Source organism: Chiloscyllium plagiosum, unplaced genomic scaffold (assembly GCF_037043375.1).
Source record: "Chiloscyllium plagiosum isolate Xiang-an unplaced genomic scaffold, Cpla_swu_hap1 HiC_scaffold_17, whole genome shotgun sequence".
Classification (NCBI taxonomy): domain Eukaryota; kingdom Metazoa; phylum Chordata; class Chondrichthyes; order Orectolobiformes; family Hemiscylliidae; genus Chiloscyllium; species Chiloscyllium plagiosum.
The window spans coordinates 35,908,666-35,932,806 of NW_028270155.1; the positions used below are offsets into that span (position 1 = coordinate 35,908,666).

At 41.3% G+C, this 24,141-nt stretch overlaps 1 protein-coding gene across 1 annotated transcript in view; it reads left to right on the forward strand.

Annotated features, from left to right (window-relative positions):
* Positions 1-24,141, forward strand: part of slc7a5 (solute carrier family 7 member 5) — a 90,237-nt gene that overhangs the window by 40,808 nt on the left and 25,288 nt on the right. The window contains exons 3-5 of the mRNA XM_087995838.1: positions 13,319-13,424; positions 19,975-20,019; positions 23,246-23,369. Of these exons, the coding sequence (XP_087851964.1) occupies positions 13,319-13,424; positions 19,975-20,019; positions 23,246-23,369 (275 nt within the window). The remainder of the gene's footprint in view (positions 1-13,318; positions 13,425-19,974; positions 20,020-23,245; positions 23,370-24,141) is intronic.

Here is a 24,141-nt window from a genome sequence, read left to right on the forward strand (position 1 = left end):
ATTCCATACATGTACCACCCTCTGTGTGAAAAGTTGCCCCTTAGGTCTCTCTTATATATTTCCTTTCTCAATCCTTAACATTTATAAAGTGCAGCACATACTCATAAGTGCAGAATTTCTGTTTGTTTTGCTGAAATTTGCCTCTGTCTCTGCTGAAAACCAGATGAGCCATAGAAAATTGCCAGATTCTTGAAACACATGTCGAGAGGCTTTCAGTGAGGAAGCAAGGCATGGTGGAGAGTCCATTGGAAAAATGGTGCCCTATTTGCAGCATGCTGGAACAGAGATTTCAGTGGTAGTGAACTGGTGAACCATCACACCACTTTGCGACCTGATTATGGTGCCCAAAATGCTTACATAACTTAAAAAGGCAGCAAGATTGAATGTAAGTTTTTGTAACTTGTAAATGAACAAAGTCTGCTAGAAGCTACAACACCAAGGGATTTAAGGGTCCTCATGCATAAATTACAAAAAACTGGCATACAAGTTCAGCGAAGGCAAATGGAACATTCACCTTTCTTTCAAAGGGAATGAGTGTAAAAATAGGGAAGTCTAGCAAAACTATACAAGGCAGTCATCTTACAATGCCTGGAAATGCTATGAAGAGTTTGGGCCCTTTATCTGAGGAAAGATGTACTGTCATTGGAGGCAGTCCAGAGAAGGTCCACTAAGTTGATCCCAGACGTAGAGAAATTTTATTGTGAGGAGAAGTAGATAGGGATGCATCTCAGTAGCATATAGACAGGGTTGGCATCTGAGAAGATGTGAATGGTGCTGAACACCGTGCAATCATCAATGGACATCCCAACTTTTGTCTTCTGCATGGAGTTAAGGTCATTAATAAAGTAAGTATCTGAAGATGGTTGGGCCCAGGACATTACCCTGTGGAGCTGAGATGACTGTTCTCCAGCAATTAGAATCATTTTCCTTTGTGCTAGGTATTTTTACCTATGTGTCCATCCAGTGCAAAGTTTTCCCCCAATTCCCGTTGACTGTAGCTGGCTTGGAGTCCTTGATACCACACTCGGTCAAATGCAGCCTTGATATCAAAGGTAGTCACTCACATTTCAACTCTTTTGTCTTTGTTTGAACCAAGGCTGTAATGAAGTCAGGAGCTGAGTAGCAGCAACAGAATCCAAACTGAACATCAGTGAGCAAATTATTGCTAAGCAAGTGCTGCTTGATAACTGTTGACTGTAGAACTTCTATTCCATTGCCAATAAGTGGATAAAGAGCCAGAAGCACAAGTGAAATTCTGTCACAGTTTCAACTTTGATCAATTCGTGGATACAGTTGAAGCAGAATCTCAAAAACATGGGTAACTAATACATTGTCGAATTGCATTACTAAAGGTATATTTAAAGATCTATGTGCTCAGAATAGTGTATAGCTAAGTCACCCAAGCGAAACTGGTATTACTCATTCAGAGCTAACTAACAAGGCCATTTCAAAAAAGGCAGTGTAAATCAACAGAGAAAGAAACTTGCACTGACTGACGCAACAGTGAACCTTCACTGCTACTGCCTCTGCTGTTTAGTTTCAAGTACCTACAGACATCAGAATTTGTCTTAAGAAAAATAAACAAGCAGTGAAATTCTCAGCTGACCTTGAAGAAACCTGTGTAGGGAGATCACAGCAGAGAAGCAGCTAGTGACTAGCTTCATCTTGTGAATCTGCAAATAGTGAGTAGAGTGGGTTCTTTTTGATTATATATTTTTAATGAGATCTGTCTCTTGATTAAACTTTAAAAACATAAATCATAGATACTAAGTTAGCCTGGAGCAGTGTTTTATTTAGAGCAGTAAGACTGCTTTTTTCTGGGTTTATAGATCGTTAAGATGCAAAGATTGCCCTTAAGAGTGATATGCATGTTCTATCAGATGTGGGATATAAGGGAAAATTTCTGTGTTACTGATGATTGTCTGCAGGAAGTGTGCTTGATTGCAAATCCTATCATATTGCCTCCAGCTGCCACTAAAACCACTCCATGCAATGAGGAATTTACAGGAGCTATGGATGGCAGTTGCAGGAAGGGAGATAAACTGATGATACAGTCAGGTAGATGGGTTACCACCAGGAAAAGTAGGGAATGGAGGTAGGTAGTGCAGGAATCTCCTGTGGCTATCCCCATCTCAAACAAGTATGCTGTTTTGGAAAATGTAGGGGGTGATGAATTCTCAGGGGAATGTAGCACTGACAGCCAGGTTTCTGGTATTGAGACTGGCTCTAATGTAATGAGGGGTACACCAAGTTCCAAGCGGTCCAATTGTGACGGATATTTCTGTGGCTGACAGCAAGACATCAGAATTTTTTTTTGCCTCCTTGGTGCCAATATCAAGGATATCTCTGAGAGGTTGCAGGATCTTCTCAAAGGCGAGAGGACCCAGCACGAGGTTGTTGTACACATTGGAACTAACAACATGGGAAAGGTAAAGACAAAATTCTGAGAAGAGAATATAGGAAGTTGGGCAGGAATTCAAAACGGTGGTCCTCAATAACATCTGGATTACTCCTGGTGCCACAAGCTGGTGAAGGTAGGAATAGGAAGATAGAGCAGATGAATGTGTGGCTCAGGAGCTGGCGCAGGGAAGAAGGAATCACATTTTTGGATCATTTGAATCTCTTCTGGAGTAGAAGTGACCTGTATAACAAGAACAGATTGCACCTAAATTGGAACAAGGTTAATATACTGGTGGGGAGATTTGCTGGAGCTGCTTGGGAGGATTTAAACCAGTAAAGGGGGGAGGGGGGGGTTACCCAGGGAGATAGAAAAGGGAGCAGTCTGATACTGATCCAGTTGCAAAAAGGAGTAAGTCAAACAGAAAGGAGCAGAGCAGAGAGCGAGGTAGGATGGATTAATTAAGTGCCTTTATTTAAATGCAAGAGGCCTACCAGGGAAAGCAGATGAACTGAGGGTGTGGTTGGGAACATGGGATTGGTATATGATAGCAATTGCAGAGACACAGTTTAGGGATGGACAGGACTTGCAGTTTAATGTTTCAAGGTATAGATGTTATAGGAAGGATAGAAATGGGAGTAAGAGACGAGGGGGACTGGAGTGATCGAGGTATACAAGATAATGAGTGGAATAGAAAGAGTCAATAGCTAGAGACTTTTCCCCAGGGCAGGTTTGACTGGTACGAGGAGTCATAGTTTGAAGATATTAGGAGGAAGGTATAAAGGAGACGCTAGAGGTAGGTTCTTTGCGCAGAGAGTTGTGAATGCATGGAATGCATTGCCAGCAGTGGTGATGGACGCAGAGTCATTGGGGGACATTTAAGCGACTGCTGGACATGCACATGGATAGCAGTGAGTTGAGGGGTATGTAGGTTAAGTTACTATATTTTACATTAGGATTAAACCTCAGCACAACATCGTGGGCCAAAGGGCCTGTTCTGTGCTGAACTTTTCTATGTTCTATTTTCTAAGTACTGCTGTACTTAGCGAAGATATTCCTGTTAATATGTCCAGGGAAGTTATCTGGGTAGAACTGAGAAATAAGAAAGGGATGTTCACCTTATCAGAATTAAACGATAGACCCTCCCTCCTCCCTGGTCAGGATCCCTTGGGACCTTGGACAGAGCTGCCTAGACTACACCTCCTTTCACCCTACCTCCTGTAAAAACACCATCCCTTATTCTCAATTCCTCCGCCTCTGCTGCATCTGTTCCCAGGATGACCAATTCCACCTCAAAGTCCCAGGTGGCCTCCTCCTTCCATGATCACAACTTCCCTTCCCACATGGTTGGTGATGTCCTCCAGCACATCTCCTCCACATCCCGCACCACCGCCCTTGAACTCCACCCTTCCCAATGCAACAAGGACAGAACCCCCCCACTGGTCCTCACCTTCCACCTCACCAACCTCCACATACAACGCATCATCCTCCGCCACCTCCAAATAGATCCTACCACCAAAGGTATATTTCATTCCCCACCCCTATCAGCATTCTGGAAAGACCATTCCCTCTGCCACTCCATCGTCAGGTCCATGCCCCCACCAGCCCACACCCCACTCCTGACCTTTCCCTGCCACCACAGGAAGTACAAAGCCACACCACTCCCTTCACCTCCATCCAAGACCCCCAGGGATCCTTCCACATCTGTCAAAAATTTACCTGTACCTCTACCAATGTCATCTACTGCATCCGTTGCACCCGGTGTGGTCTCCTCTACATCAGGGAGTCAGGACGCCTTCTTGCAGATCATTTCCGAGAACATCTCTGGGACACCCGGACCCACCAACCCCACCGCCCTGTAGCTGAACACTTCAACTCCCCCTCCCACTCCTACAACGCCTGGAGGAAGAACACCTCATATTCATCCTTGGGACTCTGCAACCACATGGGATAAATGTGGATTTCAACAGCTTCCTTATTTCCCCCCCCCCCCACCCATATTATCCCAGTCCCAAGCCTCCAACTCAGCACCACCCTCCGGACCTGTCCATCACTTCCCCCTCTGACACATCACTTTCTTCCTCAACTTCATCCACCTATCGCTTTCTCAGCTACCTTCCCCCCTACCCCACCCCCATCCCGCCTCCCATTTACCTCTCAGCCCCGGCCCACAAGCCTCATATCAGATGAAGGGCTTATGCCTGAAATGTTGATTCTCCCCTCAGATGCTGCCTGATCTGCTGTGCTTTCCCAGCAACACACTCTCGACTCTGATCTCCAGCATCTGCAATCCTCACTTTCTCCTCCTTGCTCACAGGTGAAGGGATGACGGGAAAATAGGAAGCCTTCAAGAATGAGATAACTAGAGTCCAGAGACAGTATGTGAATGTGAAGGGCAGTGCTGATAGGTGTAGGGAATGCTGGAAGACTAGAGAAATTGAGGTTTTGATCAAGAAAAAGAAGGAAGCATATATCAGGTATGGACAGCAGAGATCAAGTGAATCCCTAGAAGAGTATAAAGACAGTAGGAGTATACTTAAGAGGGAAATCAGGAGAGGAAAAGGGGACATGAGATAGCTTTGACAAATAAGTTTAAAGAGAATCCAAAGGGATTTTATCAATACTCTAAGGACAAAGGATAACTAGGGAGAGATTAAGACCCCTCAAAGTTCAGCAAGTTGCCTACAAGTGGAGCCACAGGAGATGGGTGAAATACTAAATGAGTATTTTTCATCAGTGTTTACTGAGAAGGATATGGAAGATATAGAACGTGGTGAAATAAATGAAAAAAACTTGAAAAATGTCCATTTTACAAAAGGAAAAGGTGCTGGATGTCTGAAAACACAAATCCCTGGGACCTCATCAGATGTACCCTAGAACTCTGTGAAAGCTAGGAAAGAGATTGCTGAGCCCCTTGCTGAGATATTTATATCATTGATGGCCACCGGTGAGGTGCCAAAGATTGGTGGTTGGCTAACATTGTGCCACTATTTAAGAAAGGGGGTAAGGAAAAGCCAGGAAACTACAGAAAAATGAGCCTGACATTGGTGGTAGGCAAGTTGTTGGAGGGAATACTGAGGGACAGGATTTGCTTGTATTTGGAAAGGCATGGACTGATTAGGGATAGTCAACATGGCTTTGTGTGTGGGAAACCATTTCTCACGAATTTGATTGAGTCTTTTGCAGAAGTAACAAAGTGGATTGATGAAGGCAGAGCGGTAGATGTGATCGAAATGGACTTCAGTAAGGCATTCAACAAGTTTCCTCATGGGAGATTGGTTAGCAAGGTTAGATCACACAGAATACAAGGAGAACTAGCCATTTGGATACAGAACTGGCTCAAAGGTAGAAGACAGAGGGTGGTGGAGGGTTGTTTTTCAGACTGGAGGCCTGTGACCAGAAGTGTGCCATAAGGATGCTGGATCCACTGCTTTTATATAAATGATTTGGATGTGAACATAGGAGGTCTGGTTAGTAAATTTGTAGATGACATTAAAATTGGAAGTGCAGTGGACAGTGAAGAATTTATCTCAGAGTATAATGGGATGTTGATGAAATGGGCCAATGGGCCGAGGAATGACAGGTGGAGTTTAATTCAGATAAGTGTGAGGTGCTGCATTTTGGAAAGGCAAATCAGGGTAGTACTTATACAGTCCTGGGGAATGTTGCTGAACAGAGAGACTTTGGAGTGCAGGTTCACAGTTGCTTGAAAGTGGAATTGCAAGTAGATAGGATAGTGAAGGAGCCGTTTGGTATGCTTGCCTTTATTGGTCAGTTCATTGAGTATAGGAGTTGTCACTGTACAGGACCTTGGTTCAGCCACTGTTGGAGTATCGCATGCGATTCTGGTCTTCCTGCTATAGGAAGGATGGTGTGAAATGGAAAATGGATCAGAAAAGATTTACAAAGATGTTGTCAGGGTTGGAGGATTTAAGCTGTAGGAAGAGGCTGTATAGGCTGGTGCTGTTTTCCCTGGAGAGTTGGAGGCTGAGGAGTGACCTCATAGAGGTTTATAAAATCATGAGAGGCATGGATTGGATAAATAGATAAGGTCTTTTTCTCCTAGGTGGAGGAGTCCAGAACTAGAGGGTATAAGTTTAGCATGAGAGGAGGAAGATATAAAAGGAACCTAAGGAGCAACTTTTTCAAAGAGGGTATGCGTGTATGGAATGAGTTGCCAGGGAAATGGTGGAGGCTGGTATAGTTACAACATTTAAAAGGCATCTGGATGGGTGTATGAATAGGAAGGGTTTAGAACAATATGGGCCAAATGCTGGCAAACGGTACTAGGTTTATTTAGGATATCTGGTTAGCATGGATGAGTTGGATAGAGAAGTCTGTTTGCATGCTGTGCATCTCTATGACTCTAATGTAAGGGTCATTCTCTTGCTTTAGCTTAGGGGAAAATTCTTCCGCAAGAATTTTCTGCAGTTATTACTGGCAATACATTAAAAAGGCTACCCTTTCATACCCTTTATCTTAAGCTTGAAAAACACTGAGTCACCTTGAAGCTGATGACCATTGGATGCAGGTGCAGCAATCGCTATCCAGCTTTTTATTAAGACATGATCTTGGCTTACAGTTATCCCTTCTTTTGTCAGCTGTGAGACATGACCTTGTCTCGCCATGACCTCCTGTCTTGTCTGTTGCTTTTTCTATTATTGGCCAGACTTTGCAACTCTGTGGTCAGAACTGCTCACTGTTATATGCCTATGAGGCATGACCATGCATATCTTGAGGCTAGAATATCAGCTTGACCATTTTTCCATCATGTTCTGAATTAAGGTCTTAGCCATAGGGAGTATGGCTATGTAGCACTGTTGATGACCCATTTGCTATTGAGTAACAGTTGACTGATAGGTCAGTAATTAGCTGAGTTGGATTTTCCTGCTTTTCATATACAGGACTTAATTGGACAATTTTCCACATTGTCAGGTAGATACCAATATTCTAGCTGCAGTGAACCATATTGGCTAGGGATGCTGCAAGTTCTGGAGCACAAGACTTCACTACTAGCCCCAGAATATTGTCAGAACTCAATTCTTTTAAATTATCCAGTGCCTTCAGCTGTTTTTGCTATCGTGTGGAGTGAATCAAATGGGCTGAAGACTTGTACATGTAACGTTTGGGGATTCTGGAGGCGGCCACAATGGAACGTCCACTCATCATTTCTGACTGACGACTGTTGCAAATGCTTCAACTTTGCCTTTTGTATCCCTCATCATTGAGGGTACAGCTTTGCGGTATCTCCATCTCCAATGAGTTGTTTCATTGTTCACTACCATTTATGACAGGATATATCTACACTTGATACATTTGATACACTGGATATGACTGGATATATCAGAGTTTAGCACTGATCCATTGTTTTCAGAATTACTATCATTTATTATTTATACTGGTCAGTATGCTAGTAGTCCTCTGTTGTAGCTTCTCCAGGTTGACAACTCATTTTTAAGTATGTCTGGTGTGCTTGTCCCTGCATTGTTCACTGAAGGTTGATCCCTGACTTGATGCAAATGGTAGAGTGGGGGCTCTGCCATTCCATGAGGTTGCAAATTGTTATTAGAGACCAATTCTTTTGCTACTGGTGGCTCATCGTGCCTCGGGGATGTCCAGTCTTGAGTTGCTAAATCTGTATGAAATCTATCACTTTCGATGTGGTGCTAGTTTCACATAGTACATGTGGAGAATATCTCAATGTGAATCCTTAACTTTGTCTCCACAAAGTTTGAGTGGTGCTCCTTCCTACTGAACTGTCACAGTCAGATGCAGCTATAGCCAGCAGTTTGGTGAAGACTAGGTGACAGGGTTAAGTTGGACTTGGCCTTTTCCACTGCCTGGGTCAGTGTCATGTTGTCCTTCTGGTTTCATTGTGTACCTGCGGTTGGAAGAATGTTCTAATAATGCTTATTGTTTTCATATGATATGCTCTGTATTGCTTACTGCTTTCACAACCAGGTACTAACAGGTTTCTATTCCCACAAGATATTCTCACAAATTACAAACAATAACCTGATGTAGTTGTTGCTTTCAGTTCTTCTCATCTGACAATGACAGTCCAGTAATACTCTTCCTGTTGGACAGCTGTTTATTCTATTTGCAACTTATTGCAACTATTAACATCCACACAAGATGAAGAAGGACTCCCATACATGGACCTTGCTTTTTATCAACCATCACTCACTAACTTTCTCTCTCTGGGATAATTTGATTCACATACAAAGGAGGTCAGCTAGCATTTGTACACCATCACAGAGGGAGCAGGCACCTCCGGGGACAATGATGAGGCCATCTGCAAAAAAAAACAAGGTCATCAGTAGTTAGACTTTGGGCAGAGTTACATTGTACTAAAAAAAAAATCCATTGTATATTTCATTCCTACCAACCACCAGAACTGAATTCAACACCTCAGTGGGAGAGGAAGTGCTGGAGTTTTATGGTGTTAAGTTGGAGGGTTACATCACTTGACTAAACACTCAGCACAACTGGGAATGGGAAACAATGGAAACCACCCAAGAGACTGAGACAATCTTGGATCCACAGGCTGATTTTAAAATAAAAGCTCTTTTCAGCACACAATTCCAGATATTTTTAAATTCACCCCTGTCCAGATATTTTGGGGTACAAGCAGGTTGGACTTGAACCCAGATCTTCTAGCTCAGAGTTAGGGACACACTGTTGTACCACAAGAGACCCATGCATGTATAATTATATGAGGACTTGGAAAGCCATCCAAAGATTTGCTGTGTCATACAATTAAAGTTTTCAGAGCGCTACTTGTGTGACCTAGTCATGAGGAATCAGCAGCCTATCATGAAGCAAGTGAACTCTGCATCCAAACCATCACTTCAGATGTCTGCATCTTTTGTGTAGGTTTATTAGGATTAGTCTGCAGCCATTTGGATTTCTACCTCCAACATCAAAATCACTTTCGATAGGAAAAAGTCTTCTTCAGTAAGACATTAAGTCACTGGCCCCCTGAAATTTACTGTTTTTCAGATCAGTGGGAGTGATGATAGCACAGCAAGCTTTCTTACTATCCTGAGTACCAGTATCACCATAGTGTCAGGAATCAGCTAAACCAGATTGCTATGACAGCAACCAGGTCCTTTGAAATGTCTAATGGCTACTGACAAGGTGAATCTCAAAAGATCATCTCTTAATATTAGCAACATTCCACGAGCTATACTTAAACCACTGAAAGAGCACTAATGGGAGCAATAGAAAGCTGTGGTTGCTTGATGCACGGGGAACAAATATATTAATTCTATTTTATCTATTAAAGAATTCATTTTTATGATTTTGCATAATTTTCTCCTTTGCATTTTTATAAGATATCAGTGTAATGTCAGTTGATCATGTTGGGAAAGTAAAGTTGAGGAACACGATTGACCATGATCTTATTGAAAGCTGAAGAAAACCTGAGATCTGTTGCTTCTTTGTCAAATGTTCTTATGCATGATACAATTCTATGTCCATCTCAATGATGTGCCACATTTAAATGTTAATATCAACACCTTTTAAAAATAATCACCTGAAGGGACAATAGTAATTGTTCTTCAAAAAAAGTTAGAAAATGAATTGACATTTGTGGATTGGAGGAATTTCAGTTAGAATCACCTCTGGACTAACATTATCTCCAGGACTTTAGTGCTTTAAGCATTGCAGCTTTTTTTTTGTTTTGCTTTTGCACAACTTAGTTTTCTTTCTTTCGTAGCTTATTTCTAGAAGCCTGGTTGTTCTTTTCAAATCAAGTGTTTTTGATCCTGGTTCTCTTGGCTGCATTGGTTCACATTAACAAGGCGTTGTTTTTATACTCCACTGCCAAAATGAACTGCGGAAAAGAAACATATTCCTCTATTCCCGATTGAAGCCCATTACAGCAAGTCCTTCTTTGGTGATGCATATTCAGCTGTTCACTACAGATAAGTGTTTTAAAACAGGCTGTCAGCAATGACACAGAAGCCAATTTTACAACTCCTATTCTGAAGCTTAAATGTAAAATAGATAACACACACAGCATTTCACCATTAGGATTCAGACATTAATTGCTATTTTGATGAGTCACAAACAGATAGCGAACCTTCTTGTGATATCAATTTGTACATTTAGGGGATGGGAACTAAAGAACATTTTGGAAGGAACAAAAAGAGGAAATTATAAAACCCTGCTAAGGACAATGGCAATTTATATCTCTGAAACTAGTGATGGATTAAGCCTGCCTCAGTACTCATTCTTCAGTTAATTCAATGTGTAGTTCTTAAAAAAGTTATGACATTTTTATCTTTTAAATTGATTAACTTGTATTAAACTAGTGGTTGTATTGTTTGTTAATGTCATTTGAAACATCCCTGCTGCTCTAGAGATTTTGGCAGGACTTTCAGTGTGCTAAAAACCCAAGTTGCGAAATATTAAATTAGTATTCTGTTCTTGCTGACCTTCTCAGACATTGATAACATAGATCAGACCATCCTTCATCCGTGTGTTTAATTTTTATCAGTTCTCAGAGGTACAAAATCTTGAAAGAAAGGGTAAGTACCTGGAATTTAGAACCCCAGAATGGGAGTTTATGGGTTTGAACAAAACTAAGGAGGCCCAGAGTTTGGTAGAACCTGTCTTTAGTGAATAACTATGTTAGTGTTCAGCTCTTGCAGCATGGGAGTTGGGGTTGATCTAGTACTTGGCAGCATGAAATTAAGGGTGCTATAAGATGATCAGAATGATCCTGCAGTTTGGCATTAATATGGGGGCTGGCTGTGGAATGTTGACATTTCTTGCTACCAGCTGAGGATGGCTGGGATCGTGGCGGGAGAGGTGTGGGCAGATGTCATCCTGGAAATGATTTGCTATCCTTGTCCTGTTAACAACATGGTGAATGCTCGATTTTCCAAGTGCTCCCCTTGCCTCACTTTTTAATATGGTTAACCTTGGAACTCAATTGCCAACTTAAGACTTAATTGGTGGAGTCTGTGTCATGACTACTCTGGACAGTCTCCAGTTGGCTGCTGAAGTGTGGAGGTGCCTAGCAGGTATGTTTGTTATCCAGCTTTGTTGGTAGCAGTGTTGCTGTATACTCCATTTCAAACTCAAAAATCCTGAACCAGTCCACCCAACCCTGTTACGAAAGTTGACATTTCTTCGCAGGCCTGAAGGTTGGCTGGATAGCATTATAGGCTGTTTATTTAATACTAAAGTCTGCTGATCCTCTCATACTTTAACCCATTTGCTTCACCCATTGGCCAAACAATACAAGAGAGAAAATCAACATTGCGTCTGGTTCCTGGGGTTTTGAAAAATCGGGTGTGAGGTATCTAGCTTAACTTGTAAGAGTGAAGGACCCTCACTTTGCATAGCATCATATTGCGGTGTTAAGTCTTCCATTTCCTCTCCATTATATGAATGCTTCACCAAAAACAAATCAAGAGAAACATTGCCTCTGATTGCTTCTTTGACACACTGAATAGAAAAGAATGGAAGTGTAAGTCTAAATCATTTCAGATTTCAAGATGTGTGCATTACTCTGTAATCTTTGCCATGATGTCTTTCAAATGCTATTGGGATCTGCTCTCAAGCAATAAGTAGGAAGGTCAACTGTTGACTATAGCTATGGTGGCAAAGTCTGCTGAAATACACAACAGTCGCCTGTTCAGATTTATTGAAATATTCAATTGTAAGATTGTTCTTTTTCACATTGGAACATTGCAGTGACCTTGATCATAGTTTTTAAATGTAAAATAATTCAGTACTGCTGCTGGTACCCAAAAACGGGTGGGTTGGGTTTGGGTCAGATGTTCAATCTGTAAAAGTCTGAACCCAACTTCTACCTGCCCAGTTCTGAGTTTTACAGAGATGTGACAAAGGGGAAGGAATCCAGCCCATTGCACCTCGAAAGTGTTTGATAACTTAATAGTAACTTGTATTCGTAAAGTACCTTTAACATAGTAAATATGAGCAGTTATCAAAAAGAAATGGTTCCAAGTCCTATAAGAGGATGGTAAGACAAAAAACCAAAAAAGGTTTTTAGCAGTTGACTTGAAGCAAAGGCAGCCTTAAGGAAAAGCAAATACTTATACAACCTTTTCTTTTGCCCATAAAGAGTACAATTGCTGCCCCCATTTCACAAACCTCACCCCATCAATTGCTACCTTGCCCTGAGCTTGTGGTCTGCTTTAGATTGCTTCACTCCTGACTGGATAGGCTGACTTCTGTCAGGGAACTTCTCAGGGACAAAGCACACATTTGGGGAGTTAAATGACCCTTGTAGGCTTTTACAATTAGATTAGATTAGATTACTTAGTGTGGAAACAGGCCCTTTGGCCCAACAAATCCACACCGACCCACAGAAGCACAACCCACCCAGACCCATTCCCCTACATTTACCCCTTCACCTAACACTACGGGCAATTTAGCATGGCCAATTCACCTAACCTGCATATTTTTGTACTGTGGGAGGAAACCGGAGCACCCGGAGGAAACCCATGCAGACACAGGGAGAATGTGCAAACTCCACACAGTCAGTCGCCTGAGGCGGGAATTGAACCCGGGTCTCTAGCACTGTGAGGCAGCAGTGCTAACCGCTGTGCCACCGTGCCGCCCACAAATTGTTAAATTTCTCTGTGCACTACTGACATACAGATGCTTAGTTTCCAACCATCAAATTCTTCTTCTGCTACTTTAGTAGATGTGTACAGTTCACTTGTTCACACATGGGATGTGGGTGTGTATTCTGGGCCTGTATTTATTGACCGTCTTTTACTGCCCTTGAGAAGTTGGTGAATGAACTGCCTTCATGAATTGAGTTAATGTTTTAAAAATCCATGTGACTAACAATACATATATTATTTCCTAAGTAGCTTAATGTCTTATTGATGACGTAGTTCAAAAGTAATCGTAGGCATTGCTTTTTTTTCCATACAGGAGAAACCCCACACTTGAAATCTGACCGGGCCTTTGAGGGGACAACCACAAATGTGGGAAAAGCAGTCTTGGCAGTATATAGTGGCCTCTTTGCATATGGCGGCTGGTGAGTCGTGCTTCTATTTGAAGTGAGATGTAATTAGTCTTGGAATAACTTACATAACCCTTTAATGCAAATAGCGTTTTGCTCCTAAAAGAGCTGATCAGACTATTAGCAAGTTTTACTACACTGAGATTATAAGTAAACCTCAACATTTCCTAACCGTTGTTTAGTCTCCCCAAAGGGTTTAACTGTTGGAAAATCATAATTTTCAATCACAAAAATGTTTGTTTTTTTTAAGAAAAGGCATCTTTTAGTGAGTTTTGAGAAGATTTGTAGCTCAAGTTGAGGTTTTGGATGTAGGTTTGCTCGCTGAACTGAAAGGTTCATTTCCAGACATTTCATTACCTTACTAGGTAACATCTTCAGTGGACCTCATGCGAAACAATGCTGAAAATTCCTGCTTTCCATTTACATGCTTGGATTTCTTTGGGTTGGTTATGTAATTTCCTGTGGTGAAGTCACTTCCTGTTCCTTTTCTCAATGGGTGGTAGATGGGGTCTAACTTGATGTGTTTGTTGATAGAGTTCCGGTTGGAATGCTATGCTTATAGGAATTCTTGTGCATGTCTTTGTTTGGCTTGTCCTAGGATGGATGTATTGTCCATACAAAAGGCATCTTTTGTAAAAGTATTGAAAGAGGAATTGAAACATAATGGGTAGTTATGAAGAAAAGTTAGTCTTGCTTTTGGAGAGAGAAAGCTTCGAGGAGAAAGTGAGGTCTGCAGATGCTGGAGATCAAAGTTGAAACTTTATTGCTGGAACAGCACAGCAGGTCAGGCAGCATCCAGGGAACAGGAGATTCGACGTTTCGGGCACAGGCCCTTCTTCAGGAATGAGCAGAGAGTGTTCAGCAGGAGAAGATAAAAGGTAGGGAGGAGGGACTTGGAGGAGGGGCGTTGGAAATGTGATAGGTGGAAAGAGGTCAAGGTGAGGGTGATAGGTCGGAGTAGGATGGAGGCGGAGAGGTCAAGAAGAAGACTGCAGGTCAGGAAGGCGGTGCCGGGCTGGAGGGATTCGGCTGAGACAAGGTGGGGGGAGGGGGGATGAAGAAACTGGTGAAGTCCAAGTTCATCCCCTGTGGTTGGAGGGTTCCCAGTCGGAAGATAAGACGCTCCTCCTCCGACCGTCGCGTTGTTGTGGTTTGGCGGTGGATGAGTCCAATGACCTGCATATCCTCGGTGGAGTGGGAGGGGGAGTTGAAATGCTGTGCTACAGGGTGGTTGGGTTGGTTCGTCCGGGTGGCCCAGAGGTGCTCTCTGAGAGCACCTCTGGGCCACCCGGACGAACCAACCCAACCACCCTGTAGCACAGCATTTCAACTCCCCCTCCCACTCCACCGAGGATATGCAGGTCATTGGACTCATCCACCGCCAAACCACAACAACGCGACGGTCGGAGGAGGAGCGTCTTATCTTCCGACTGGGAACCCTCCAACCACAGGGGATGAACTTGGACTTCACCAGTTTCTTCATCCCCCCTCCCCCCACCTTGTCTCAGCCGAATCCCTCCAGCCCGGCACCGCCTTCCTGACCTGCAGTCTTCTTCTTGACCTCTCCGCCTCCATCCTACTCCGACCTATCACCCTCACCTTGACCTCTTTCCACCTATCACATTTCCAACGCCCCTCCTCCAAGTCCCTCCTCCCTACCTTTTATCTTCTCCTGCTGAACACTCTCTGCTCATTCCTGAAGAAGGGCCTGTGCCCGAAACGTCGAATCTCCTGTTCCCTGGATGCTGCCTGACCTGCTGTGCTGTTCCAGCAATAAAGTTTCAACTTTGGAGAGAGAAAGCATAGAATTTTTTTAAATCATTCAATCTTTGAAAATATTCACATGATTTTGGTCTGGTGGTTATTTCTTTGGGTTTTTTTTATCAAACTTAACCATCTTATCAGCTTAAAATCTCTACTTCTCTAAGTTTCAGCCTGTATTGTATGGGTACGTTTAATAAGCTCTGGTATGCAGTTTCATAAGCTAGGAGTACATATCGTCATGAGTTCGGGCAGAGAAATCAGTGGATCTGACTGGAGATTTCTTCCAAAATCAAACAAGTCTTGCTCATGTTTCTGGTCTGATGTGCACACCTGGTTTTGAAAGCTCTTTAATTGTGAGAATTATTCAATGTTGGGACATTTGTGGTTTTTGCAAGGTCACCTACATTGCTCATCCCTCTAAGGAACTTTCCCTTCTCCAGCAGCATTTTGTATCTTGAAAGCTCTGCATTGATGTTAGACGTAGAATCCAAATCACTGGAAGAAATCATCTAGGATTTGAGGGGATGGGTTTAGAAGTGGGATGTGAATTTAACTAAGTAGGTGGTCAAAGTCTACAATCCCAGCAACTTCCTTCCCTAACTGGAATCAAATTCTCGAGGGGAAGACCCAAGCTCAACTTTGCTACCCTTCTGCCGGTTAATTAATTAATTTGTAAATTAATGACTGCTGAATAACCCCTTATTGCAGCTGAAGGCAAGACAAAAAATAGTGAGTCTCCCCCATTGGTAAACCAGTGTTGGAAGGATGTCAGTTTATGGTGGGAGTCTCTTGATCTGCACTAAGCTGTTCATGGTCAAGGAGCTGGACTGGTCACTTATCTCACGCAGCCCCTGCCCTGAGGCACTCTCCTTGTGACCCAGCAACGCTCCCCTTACCCAACAAACAACAACTTTGCGCATTAATGGTCCCTGGTCCCATAGATCTGCCATGGGAGCTCGGCTTCTAATTGGTCACTCCTTCACTTCCTTGTCCCAGATCCCAATTCGGCCAGAAAACCCTCTAGCAGCCAGTCAGCTGCATAATTTCCAAAAGATCTGCCTGGCTTGTTTATCTTTGTTTCCCCCCAGTAAACTCTGCTGTTTTTGGACTAAGTTTGAAAACATCCAGATTCTAACCACTGATTCAGCAAAGGTGAAGGAATAGTAATATATATAAAAATATAAATATAATAATATAGTAATATATATCTAAATTATGGTGGTGTGTTACATACGAAGGAACTTGGCAGAAAAGGTAAGAATAAAAAACTCACAGCGCCAGAGATCCGGGTTCAATTCCCACCTCAGACGACTGACTGTGTGGAGTTTGCACATTCTCCCCGTGTCTGCGTGGGTCTCCTCCGGGTGCTCCGGTTTCCTCCCACAGTCCAAAAATGTGCATGTTAGGTGAATTGGCCATGCTAAATTGCCTGTACTGTTAGGTGAAGGGGTAAATGTAGGGGAATGGGTCCGGGTGGGTTGTGCTTCTGTGGGTCGGTGTGGACTTGTTGGGCCGAAGGGCCTGTTTCCACACTGTAAGTAATCTAATCTCAAAACAGAATTTCAGTTTGATAACAGAAACCTGAAATAAAAGCAGGAAATGTTTAAAAAAATACTCAGCAACATTTATGAAGAAACAAGTAGGAAGTTCGTGTTTCCGTTGATGACCATTCATTAGTTCCAGTATTGTATGAAAAATTTGGAAATAAGTTTGCTGCATCCTTTAGTGTCATTTTAATACAATCAGTTATTATCATGTCACTTCTGGGTTTGGATTTGCATATTTTTAAGCGCGTTGTGGATCCATCTGTTGCAATCTCAACTCCAGTATTTGAAAATCCATTCCAAAGTTGGAGTTTGGAATTGAAAGTGTTACGAAAACGTAACCGATCATCAGCAGTAACAGTGTGTCATGTTCCTGATTCAAAGGCAATGCTTTAATGACCTTTTATTAGCTCAGCAGAAGTGGGAACAGCTGCTACATTCCGCTCTGTGCATTGCCACATCCTCTTGTCAAACTTAACTGTCACAATATTCCTACATTCTTATAAATCCTTCTCTTTCTATGCACATCTTTACATCACTAATTTACTACTGTAAATCACAAGACTATGGGTTCAAGTCTTACTCCAGGACTTTAACACAAAAATCAAGCTGAAAGCTGATTGCAGTACGAAGGGAGCAATACATTGTTGGAAATCTCATCATTGTTAGGTGAGACTATAAACTGAGGCCCAGTCTGCCTGTGTGAATGGGAAACATCCCATGGCACTATTTTGAAGAAGAGCAGAGAAACTATCCCTGGTATCCTGGCCGTATTTACTCTCAGACAACATCACTAAAAGCTGATTGGTCATTATCATGCTGGGAGATTGCTGAGTACTAGTTAACCACCTTCTTTGCTATAACAGTGGCTGCATTTCACAGAGTTGGCTTTAACGTTCTTTGAAACATCCAATCAACATGAAAAGTGTAAAATTATTTTTTTCCTGTTAAAACAGAGGAAGAGAGCACTTTGTCAAATCAGCCTCCCTATCCCTATGTTGCCTTTGCAACATAGTAAAGTAATGAGCCTCAAAATTGTTCCAATCGTTTCTAACCAGACCTTTTGAAATGCCAGTACCAGACTTGTAAATAACTGACATCAGATGCCACATCTGTAGCTTACACAAAAGATTTCACAAATTATTAACAGTACAGTAGCTTTAGCAGAGCAAAGTTAAGCAACCAGGTAATCTAATTAATGTCTGTCATATAAACCCAATCTTCTTTGATTCTAGCTCCCCCACTCACACAAAGATAGACAAATGAATAGACACAATTAAGGACTAAAGCAAAAGCAAATGGTACGATGTAGCTGGCCAATTCACTTAAGATGACTCAACAAGCCTTAACATCACAGACATATGGGATTGTATCCTGCTTGATTTCTGAAGACATCAGTGCAAGTAAATAGCTTTCAGTAGGCTCCAACCCTATTGGAACAAATGGGAAGATATGCATTGATGGAGAACAATGAGGGGATTTACAAAGTGTGGTTGATTGTTTGCAGGATCACTGTGTCATTGATGCGAGGGATGGGATTGCAGGAAGGATGCGTATTGCACTTGGTAACCAACTGAATTTGAATGCAGACAATCCCTGGTGTTGCATTGTCTTCTTCACCTAATTCCTGCTATTCTTCATTTTTCTCAAAATTTACTTGCTGATAATCTGAGGATTAAACTTTATTCCTGTGCAGTATTATGCTCATTATTACACAGAGGATAGCACACCATAACCATTCTGCAGATGCTGACTGCTACAAATGGAAGGGTAGCTCTAGATACATCATTCATCTGAACTATCAGTGTCTTGACCAACAAACATCTAGTGGTCATGTGGCATTTATTGTAGCATAGTCATTCTTCATTGGTCAGTAACGTGTGTCATAAGGTAAATTTGAATTGACCTCACAGCTACACCTTAAGTCTGTTTTCAACTTTAAAATATTTAGGGAGCGTATCACCACATGATAAGCAGCATGGCAACTCCCCTGGAATATTATGCATTATCACAGAAATCTATTTTTGTGATTAAACACCATCAAGACATTGACTGAGTGGAAACCTTTGCAAATTTACAAGTACAAGTTACAAAGCCATACACCTCCCTGACTGGGAGCTATTATCATTATTCCTTTGCTATCACTGGGTTAAAATCCAGAAATCCCCTCCAAATAGCACTGTGAGAGCACCTATACCTTACATATGCAGAAGTGTATGAAGGCAGTTGGCCACCACTTTCTGAATGACAATTTGGGGATGGGCAAAAAAGCTAGGTATGGCCAGAACAGCCTACATTTTATGACCAGATTTTTATAAAAGAGTTCTTCTGGCTGAATTGCAAATTCATCGATTGCAATGTGAGTGCAAATTAATGATCCCCTGCACGTCAGCCAATCAATGATGCATATCTGAACATTCACTCATTCTGACTGGTGTCATTACAGGCAAACTTCACACAGTTCCCAGGCCAACATTTGTATCTGTGGGCCATCGTTAGGAATATCCTAGAAGTGTCTCTGATAAAACCCTGGCTTCATCTAAAGGCAAAGAAGCTGTGGCAGTGCTTGCTTTGATTGCCAGAGTTAAAGCATGTCCAGTTGGGAGCAAAATTTTGAATATAAATGGCTGCTACCATCTCACATAACACCCTGAGCCTCCTGAAACATTGTTACTCTTGACATATTAAGGAAACAGCCTCAGCTAGTACATCCTATGCCAAGCATATTGCCTCCTGTGAGCTGCGTCCATCTGTTGTTCTACTATCTCATGTCTCGCTGCAGTTCTGTCAATAGCAGGCTGCTGCTATTGAACATGCTCCATGTTGTCTGTCAGTTGATATACAGCTGCAAATGTTTCACCCATCCTGATACGATTCAGAAAACCTCCCTGTTCTGAAGAGGAAACTCTTAGCAATAATGACATGAACAAAATCATTTTTACTATTAGGTTTAAAAAAAACAGCTGAGTACTGAGTGTTTGATTGCAGTATTTTCAATAGCAGTAATCTTCTCTCTCAACTGTCATTGTGTTCTCATCTTGCTTCCAATGGCAGTTTTCAGGAAGACCAGCTCAGAAAATCTCTAAATGCAGTGTTAAACTTAAAAACCTGGTTGGAGTTTTGGAAGATGCATTTTGAGTAGCATTGGGACTGTAAAGTTATAAAATCTACCATGTTATGCAATAACTTTGATTTGATTTTGGTTTGTCAGCATTATAGTTTATTGGATTTTAATGCAACATTTCTTTCATTTATAGGAATTACTTGAATTTTGTCACAGAAGAAATGATTGAACCTTTTAAGTGAGTACAGCAACATTTTTGAGTTAATATCAAGTACACCTTCAGCTGCATTAGATCTTAGATGAAGCTGAAGAGGTACCCGTTGCCAGGTAGTCAATTTGCAGGACTTTATAGAAGAACTGACTGCATTTTAGTGCGATGATTGCATTCTTGTGCAACCCTATGTTATAGAAACATTGCCCTTTAGAAACAGTGCTTAATGTGTTGCTGATGTAATAAGGTTACAGCCAACACTTGTTTTAAAGTTTGCACTTTGCAAATAGCATCCCCAATTCTCAATTGCATTACAGTGAATTCACATGGAGGAAATGCGCATTATAGTAGAACAATCTGTACTGAACATAAGAAATAGGAACAAGTATAGATCATTCACTTAATGTCCTCTAGGATAGGAAAATGCCATCTTTACCTGGTCTGGCCTACATGTGACTCCAGGCCCATAGCAATTTGATTGACTCTTAACTGCCCTCTGGGCAACTTGGGATGGACAGTTGCCTTGCCAGTGAAGCCCACATCCTGTCAATTAAAATAATTCAGGCCTGTATCCTTTGATTGCTAAACATAGTCAATGAATGAATCTCCACAGCTGTCTGGAGCGGAGGTTTCCAATCTGAATAATGAAATTCCTCCTAGATCAATTCTAAATGGTTTGTCCCTTATTCTGAGATTAATGTGAGACAGTTGTTTCATAGTCCTGTCAAGAAGGTCTGAGTCAAATCATGAGCGGAAATGAAACAAAATTAACCTCTGAACTGACAATATGTAACTGATCCCAGCTTTAATATTTTGAGTCTGAAGAACCATGTAGCAATGGGAACAAAAACCAAAGTTATTGGAGAAACCCAACATGTCTGGCAGCATCGTCTAAAGAAGGGTTACTGAACTCAAAACGTTAATTTTGCCTTCTCTTCACAAATGCTGCCAGACCTGCTGAGTTTCTCCAGTAATTTCTGTTTTTGTTTGAGATTTCCAGCACCTGCAGTTCTTTATTTTATTTGGATGTTACAATGGTATGTTTGGCTATCTTGAGTTTGGAGTCCAGATAATCATATTAAAATTACAGTTCTCAGTTCTCTCAGATTTTGAATTCATGCCCTGATTGATTCATATATGAGTCCAAAAAATGAATGGAAATAAGTTGGCACCTCACGAGTGTGACCTGTATTTATCAGTTATTTGTAGTATTGGAAACATTAGTGCTTCAGGTTTTCAAGCAAAGATTGGACCTGACCATACCTCGTCCTTGAGAAGATTGATCTTTTGAACAAACTGACTGGCACCAAACTTAATTACATCCCTTATAAAGCTCATAATTAATTTAGAAACTGGTTTAGGATTTAGGTAACATTTTCCTGGAATTTGCAGTCAGCATGAAACAATATCGCCACAGACTCAAAGAAGGTTGCCCCTATACATCCAGTGATTTTCATGTTCTGGATTTCACTTTCCTGAAGTTATTTTCATTCTCGCATCAGCAACATTGATGTCATCCAGCCACATGAAGCAGCCAATTATATTGAAGCATTCTCAAGGAAGTGCCAAGCAAGTTTTATAGTCCACAATGTCAGCATTTTACAGAAAGCAAATCAGAAAGCAAATTTGGGCGGCAGAGTGGCTCAGTGGTTAGCACCAGGGACCTGGGTTTGATTCCCGCCTCAGGCAACTGTCTGTGCGGAGTTTGCACATTCTCCATGTGTGCGTAGGTTTCCTCTGGGTGCTCTGGTTTCCTCCCACAATCCAAAGATGTGCAGATCAGGTGAAATTAGTTTGAAATAATATTTTTTGATTTCATAAAACATGTCCTTGTTTTGAACATGAAGATTGTGTGGCCTCATTTAAGTAGGTGAGCAAAGTTTGTAGACTTTTTAAATGGAGACAATTTTAACCTAAATCAATAGGCAGGAAACCAATGGAACTCTGATATTAAATGAGGTATTGAATTAAATTGAATTCAGTATTGGAAATATAAGTGGAATTACAATTTGGTTAAGAGTAAACCAGAGAGTCTGTCTGAGAACTTTCATTGAAAAATCAAACTCTTAAAATACAGAATAAAACCATTTGGACCATCATGCCTCTTCCAGTTCTTTGAATGAGCTAATCAAACCCAGTCTTTTCCCATAAATGTTAAAAATGTTATCATGAAATATCTTTCCAATTGTTTTTAGAGGTTCCTATGAAGTTTGATTATTCTAGTTAACAGTCCTCCATGAAAACGAATGGTTGTGCATTTCTCTTTTACTTAATAGAACAATCTCAGTTTCTCAATAGTTCCTCATGTAACATGAGTGCCTAATTTCTGCTATTAATCAGTTAAACTTGTTTGGTGCACTTGGCAAGATTTTGTGATTGTTTTTACAATGTGTCTATTATTGCAGACAATGCTCCAGGTGAGTCATAAACCAAGATGTTTAGGTTTAATGCAACTTCTTTGTTTATATACAGTTTCCTTACTTTAAAAAGCCAAGTACAACTTTGATTTAATTGTCCTTGGAAATCTGACACTATAAGATCATTGGGCGGCACGGTGGCACAGTGATTAGCACTGCTGCTTCACAGAGCCAGGGACCTGAATTTGATTCTAGCCTAGGGTGATTGTCTGACTGTGCGGCATTTGCACACTTTCCCGTGTCTATATATTTTTCATCCTGCTTCTCTGGTTTCTTCCCACAGATCAACGATGTGCATGTTAGTTGGATTGGCCATGCTAAATTTCCCATAGAGTTCAGGCTAGGTGAATTAGCCATGGGAAATGCAGGATTAGAGTAGGAGGGTGGTGGATCTGGAAGGGAGGATCAGGATGGACTTGAAGGGCCAAATGGCCTACTTTCACACTCTGATTCTATAAAGGTTCTCATTGTACCTCACCCTGTTAATTGATTTTTAGCCTACTTAGCCTGCAAATAGATTGAATAACCATAATGACAAAAATGATCATTGATTTTGCAGCTTTTTAATAAAAGGCAGTTACCTCAAAGCTTAAATAGAACAACAATTATTCAACAAAGAGCTCAACACTGTACTTGGTGTTTCTGTCTGTCTGCTGCTTATTAATATAATTTTTGAATGTTAAAGCATTGGACCTCTGTCTTGTGCATTGATTTGCCATAATGTATTGATATTGAAGTAACTTATGCCTCTGCTTCACAACTATGCTGTTAAGATTATAAATACACTATGTATGCTTTGAAAAGATCAAAATGATTTTCATTTTTTTGTTCCTCAGGAATTTACCTCGTGCTATTATCATCTCCATGCCCATAGTAACAGTTGTTTACGTATTGACCAATATGGCATATTTTACTACCCTGTCTCCTGAGTTAATGCTAAACACAGAAGCTGTTGCTGTGGTAAGTTGTTACAAATGAGTGCAACAAGGCAATGTTGCACTCCTACTAAACAGGATTCAAGTCAGAGATATATTTTCATATATAGTTTTTTCATTTCTTGCTACAAGTATTTAGCTATGAGTGTTATTCTTGCTGCTTCTGCAAATTTTCATGTTTTCATCAGCATTGTATAGCCATTAAATATAAGCCTTGAAGTAATGGTGGATATTCATATATTGCCCAATGTGAACTTGTATCTTTCTTTCTTTTATCTTTGATAATCCACATTGGAGTGCTCTGATAGTGGTTGCAATGTGATTATCTTTGGTGAGGTTTCAAACCTTGGAAGTTTAGGACTTGAATGTGTATCTGTTTTTCAAGTGTACTTTTATGTACTTTGCACTTGTATGTAAATCAGCATATTTATCACCTGCACACAACCTTTACATGTTCTCAACAATAATGGTATCCCGATAGTTTATTGGATTGTGTAATTTACAGATAGGAAGCATCCAATAGGGCATGTGACTTCAAAACTGAGTTTCTGTTCAAGTACCTGACATTTGCTTTCAAGATTCTGATGTAAAGAAGGTTCATTTCCTATAGCCACATCACTTGGGAAGGGGCTCAGGTAAATCAGTTCTTTCCCGCTATCATTCTTCAAATAAGACACCGAGTCTCCTTCGACAGCCCTTCCAAACCCTCAAGTTTGACCACATAAAAGAACAAGAGTAGCAGATGCATGGGGACACCAGCTACAGGTTGCGCTGAAAGTCACACGTAAGCCTGACTT